The 5,232-nt window shown below is 42.9% G+C and overlaps 1 protein-coding gene across 1 annotated transcript; it reads left to right on the plus strand.

Annotated features, from left to right (window-relative positions):
• Window positions 1–679: 679 nt before the first annotated feature.
• On the plus strand, window positions 680–5,232 carry LOC130385575 (uncharacterized). The gene is made up of 8 exons (XM_056594149.1): window positions 680–698; window positions 913–1,144; window positions 1,271–1,356; window positions 1,446–1,550; window positions 1,781–1,974; window positions 2,269–2,433; window positions 2,547–2,700; window positions 2,899–5,232. The coding sequence occupies exons 2-7, from the start codon at window positions 916–918 to the stop codon at window positions 2,698–2,700; spliced, it is 933 nt and encodes a 310-aa protein (XP_056450124.1). The 5' UTR covers window positions 680–698; window positions 913–915; the 3' UTR covers window positions 2,899–5,232.

Genomic DNA, 5,232 nt, shown 5'->3' on the forward strand with positions numbered 1-5,232 from the left:
AACCAAAACAATTTGCGGTGCAGAAAGACCATATGAAGTCAGTGTCAGAACCAGGGGCACAGCTGCCATCATTGAATGGGTAGGTTATTTTCCTTTTTTTACTGACCCATTTCTGAGTTTCATAAATGACTTTTAGCTAAACTCTGTATATCCATGCTTTCTTGCGTGCGATTTAATGATGTCCTGCAAGCAAATCAGGACACACAAGGTTTCAAATCATTAAACGATAGGGGTGTCTATTCTGATTTGCAGAAGCGTGTTGATCGCATTCATTCACTACAAATGAACAAACACACTATTGAAGCTAAATTTCAAATGAGATTGAGTTAGTATGTCCTAAAGTTTATGTTATTGACTGCTTTTGCTCTAATTTTCATTATTTCTTTTTATGCTATCATAGATGTGTCCACGTGGCCACACAGTATGGCGGTGGAGCTCCCAGTCATCTTTGAAGTATGGAATGTCAAGTGGAGACTTTATGTTGGCCACCAACATACTCTTATCAGGCAATAACTATGCCAAAATTGAACTGTTGTTCAAGTTTTTGAACATGGGTATGGTCGATCGATCAACGTTCTTTGCCATACAAAACAACTACTGTGTTGACAGTATTACAGAGTTCTGGAATGAGAAAAGATCTGCCATAATTGGCCAGCTATGTTCAAAAGGGCCAGTTGTTGTCCTGGGTGAGTCACAAAGTAGGTGGTAGTCAGTAAATGTCAGTCATGGACAACAAAGTCAACTGAATTTTTTGCAAGACATGTACTCTGTGTGAACTAGACGTCTATTTACTACTCAATAGTTAGTGGTTTCATGACCTTTTGCATTTTCCTACCCCCTTCAGTGTTTGGCTTGTCCTTTATCTCCCTTTTGTGTGTTTACAATTTTTGCCATTGATATTTGTATTCAAAGGTGATGGCCGCATGGACAGTCCGGGATTTTGCGCACAGTACTGTACGTACACGGCAATGGACAATGACTCAAAAAATAATGTCAATTGTCAACCTGGACAAAAGGGAGACAAATAGAAATTCTGTTGCCATGGAGAAGGAGGGCTTCATTCGCACCATAGATGCTCTACGTAAAGATGTGGAAGTTCAGGAAGTGTGCACAGATGGCCACCTAGGGATAAAGGCCCTGTTCAGTAAGTTGACGTGTTATACACCAATACCCTTTTCTGAAAGTTGCTGGCTACACATAAGACATAGTGTTTTTTCAGTGTTAGATTGATTATGTTTACAGTGGTTACATTGTAATTTTTCTCTTGTAGGCAAAGGGATGTACAAAGACATCGGGGTGGTGCACTGTCTGGACATCTGGCATGGTTCCAAAAACCTGAGTAAAAAAATTGTAGCGGTAAGTCATTGACAAATAAAAAACTGTAGAACTACATGTACCAGTAAGTGATGAAATTATCAGTGTTTCTGTATTGCTTCTATGTCCAGGCAGGGCAGCAGAAGTCATGTTCAATCTTGCTCCAGTGGGACCGAGACATTTGCAATCACTTTTGGTATTGCTGTAAGATTGCGGGCACTTACTACGAGTTCTTTGTAAGTACACAGTTATACACACAAAGTTGGGTGTATAATTTGTTGGTTTTGCATTCTGTGCTGTAAATTGAGGTGAATGATCTAGAATAAAGCAAGGTTAAAAATAAACTTGGGCCTGGCCCTCACTCAAACTTTGGATAAAATCACAATTCATGCTCATTGCAGATTCGTGCAGTTCTATGAAATTCTTTTCTACATTGAAATTGATAATGTTTGAAACTGATATGCAGGATATGTGGGTTGGACTGTTGCACCACGTCACGGGTGAACACGAATGGGCCCTCGGGGCTTGTCGTCATGGTCCTCTGGTGGACAGCCGTGAGAAGGACTGGATTGTCAAGAATTCGCCTGCACAACAGAAACTGCGGGAAATCATTATGGACATCCGCTGGCTGAAAAATGTTCACCTGTATCTTCCTTTCAGGTAAATCGACCAACTCAATGTGGCTCAGTAGTAGTCCTTTTCTGTGTAGGTACAAGGATCTCCTGACCACCGGCTGCAGTACAGACTGTACGTCTGGAGCTTTCATTATAATGCATTTGGTCTGTAGACTCAAACAACAGTAGTGTAGTAGTATAAAGCCAGTCTCAGTCCTCCACATGCACGTCTTGGCACTATTGGCCCATTTCTAAATGTGTGGAGATCTGATCTTTTGATTGAATTTGCTTTGGTGACATTCCATCTAAACCCTACTTCTGATTTATTTTTCACCCTCAGGTCAACAGCAGAATTGGAGTCATTCCACAACCACATACTCATGTACGCTAGCAAGCGCCACAGCTTCTCACCACAAGGGTATAAAGCTCGGACATTGTTGGCTGGCCTGGATTATAATCACCATCTTCACAGACCGGCCAAGAGAAGACAAGACGGCTCAATACAGTATGTATAGTTCTATCACACTCCTCAGCAAGATTTCAAATATTGAAAGTTATCCGGTTTGGAAAGAACTACAGAAAGTGGACAAGGACTTCAGCTACATTCCGCAACTGCAGAGCATCATCCTGCAGCGAAGGCAGACTGCTCCAGGGGGGTTGGCACGGTCCAGACCCTCAAGACCAGAAGATCCACGCAGGCTGGGAGTCCTATCTGGTATCCCTGCCCCAAGTGTTGAGGAACTCTTGCAGAAGCAAGTCAGCAGAGGCTTAGGTTAGTTTCTTCAATGGCATTGAAGTTTGGAATAGTAGCTGTGTATTTGACATTCACTTTTTCTCTATGCCGATATCAGTTCACTTTACTACTTACTGTAAATTTCAGCAGATATGGGAAAGTGACAAGACATGTATTTCTTTGTAAGAAAATAGTCATGGTCTAATTATTGGAATTTGGTGTTTTCTGTGTTTGCAGCACAGTCCCCGCTAGATCAGAGCTAGCCTGGAGCCATCCTCAAAAAATTGAACAATAAAAAAATCAGATTACTCCCCCAATCGTCTTTTTCTGTATTTTGTGTAAGCTTATTGTTCTTATAGGCTTCTGTCATGGTGTAATTGCAGTAAACATTTTTTGACATTTGTTTGTTATTTGTTTAGTAAAGACGAGACACAAATTATGTTCAGAAACAATAATTTACTTGCAACTTGTGAACCGGTGTAAAAAGACAAACAGTAACATGATCATATAACAGATATAGAACGGAAGCAAAAACTTTTGAGGCATACGACCCACTACACCCTGCTAGGGAGGAAGCCTGTGTAATGATTAAAAGGGTCTGGGTATTTGTCCCGAATCCTCCGTACACAACAGCTGGGAATGACCGCCCTTCTCCCAAGGCGCCGTGTTGCCAAACCACATACTGTCTGTACGCTGCGTATCTGAACTGTTTATTGGCTTCCCCGGGTTCAGCAGCATCTTCCTCAGCCCGGACATCGTTCCATATACGCCTGGCCAAGCGCAGGACACCTTCCTCCAAGATGAACAAGTCCATGTGTGGCAGCAAGGACATACAGTTCTCTGGGGTCTGCCCACAGCACTTTCTCTCTGCGTCTGTGGGCATATCATTGCAGTGGGTGCAAACACACCAAGTGGGTTGCTCTGGGGTTGGCAAAGGGGTGCTGTCATGAGGCGGTGTTCCCAAGATGAGGCGGTGTAAATCGAAAATCATGCTTGGTTCCCTATTCAGGCACTGCTCCAGTAACTCATGTGACTGCTCCAAGGTCAACTGTCGAATTCTGGTCTGAAAAATGTTGAAAAGTTAGTTGAAAGCCATTGTTCATTATCATTTTTATACTAGCATAAATTTGGCAACTGTTTTAAATACCTGTTCAAGTGTGGTTCGCTGTATTTGTAGCTGTTCAACTCGATGGATGTCCTCTTGAGTGAGGTTTATCAAGCCTCTGCCACGTCCTCTGGTCTGTCCTCTGCCTTCTCCCCTGCCACGTCCCCTGCCTCGTCCCCTGCCTCTACCACGTCCTCTTCCACGACTGTCTGTCTCTGGCTGGTGGACAGGTGACTCCGAACCTGCGGTCTCTACCTGCAAGCTCTAAAGTGAAAACGAATAAATAAACATAATAAATCAAAGGAAGGGTAGTGGTGAATAGCACACAAAATGTAATCTTTCACAAATCACCATTGTTAAACAAAATAGCCATGGAGCACAGTAAACTATGCTTACCTAGTGTTGGCCAAAGCATTGCTATGATGACCAGGCTAAGGCCATCTAGCTAATTTTGACAGGCTATGATATTTTGCCATAAACTTGGGTGAAAACTAGGGTTGCCGCGGTATACCCTGTTACCGGTGTTAGTGGGAAGAGGCAGTGAATGAAGTATTGATTAGACAGCGATTTATTATTAACCATAGCAACGCTGGTAAACAAACCTGCAAAGCCCAATCCTTACGAGAGCTCACCGCGCGACGGCCATCCGGAGGCGCAGAGCTTTTTGCCGTGATATTATATATACAATTATATTATATACTATTATATATAGAACGTTATAAGACGCTGTCATCGAGAATTGGCGCGCTGCCAGACGCTGTCACAGTGTGAGAGGAGAGTTGACGGAGAAGATGGCGGTTGACCTAGTTTCAAAGTTTATACCGTTTATAGGCCTACTCGGTAATACCGGTGTTGAGACTGTGTGAAAATGTCCACACCGCGGCAACTCTAGTGAAAACCAGGACTTCCAATACAATTATATGAAACAAACATACACTTTATTTAAAAATAGTAATGATTTTTTTGTCCGTTTAATGTTTATAATATCTGGTGCAACTAACAGCTGAATGTAGTGCCATGTTGTTTAACGAAAACCTACGCTAGCCTGGCTCGCTCTCGCGCATCTGTGTTCGCGCTCGTGCATGATTGCGCGTTCAGGTACTTGGAATGGGTGGAGTCAGAGTCAGCGTTGAAGGAGAGGGGGTAGGACCATTTGAGTTGTGTATTTTCAAAATCTGGTGGCGTTTCGCAAATCCCATACCCAACCTTTAAGTCATTGCAATGTGGTTTTATTCTGTGCAATATAATCTGAAATATGTACTCGGACAATTGCAGTTGTCCAATTGGGGAGTATAGTCGACCTTTGGCTATAAAATGTGTATGTAAACATACTGACTGTACAGTAAATTTCACCTGGTAGCCTGGAAGCTAGTTTGCTCCAACGCAACTGTGTTGGGAGCGTTTCACCTGGTAGCCTGGAAGGTATTTTGCTCCAACGCAACTGTGTTGGCAGCGTTTCACCTGGT

Source organism: Gadus chalcogrammus, chromosome 7 (assembly GCF_026213295.1).
Source record: "Gadus chalcogrammus isolate NIFS_2021 chromosome 7, NIFS_Gcha_1.0, whole genome shotgun sequence".
In the NCBI taxonomy this organism is placed as follows: domain Eukaryota; kingdom Metazoa; phylum Chordata; class Actinopteri; order Gadiformes; family Gadidae; genus Gadus; species Gadus chalcogrammus.

Coding starts and splice junctions, on each gene's coding strand:
- LOC130385575 (XM_056594149.1), top strand. CDS start 916: ATGGCCGCATGGACAGTCCGGGATTTTGCGCACAGTACTGTACGTACA. Junction 1,145..1,270: donor AGGGATAAAGGCCCTGTTCA/GTAAGTTGACGT, acceptor TTTCTCTTGTAG/GCAAAGGGATGTACAAAGAC. Junction 2,434..2,546: donor AGACAAGACGGCTCAATACA/GTATGTATAGTT, acceptor CCGCAACTGCAG/AGCATCATCCTGCAGCGAAG.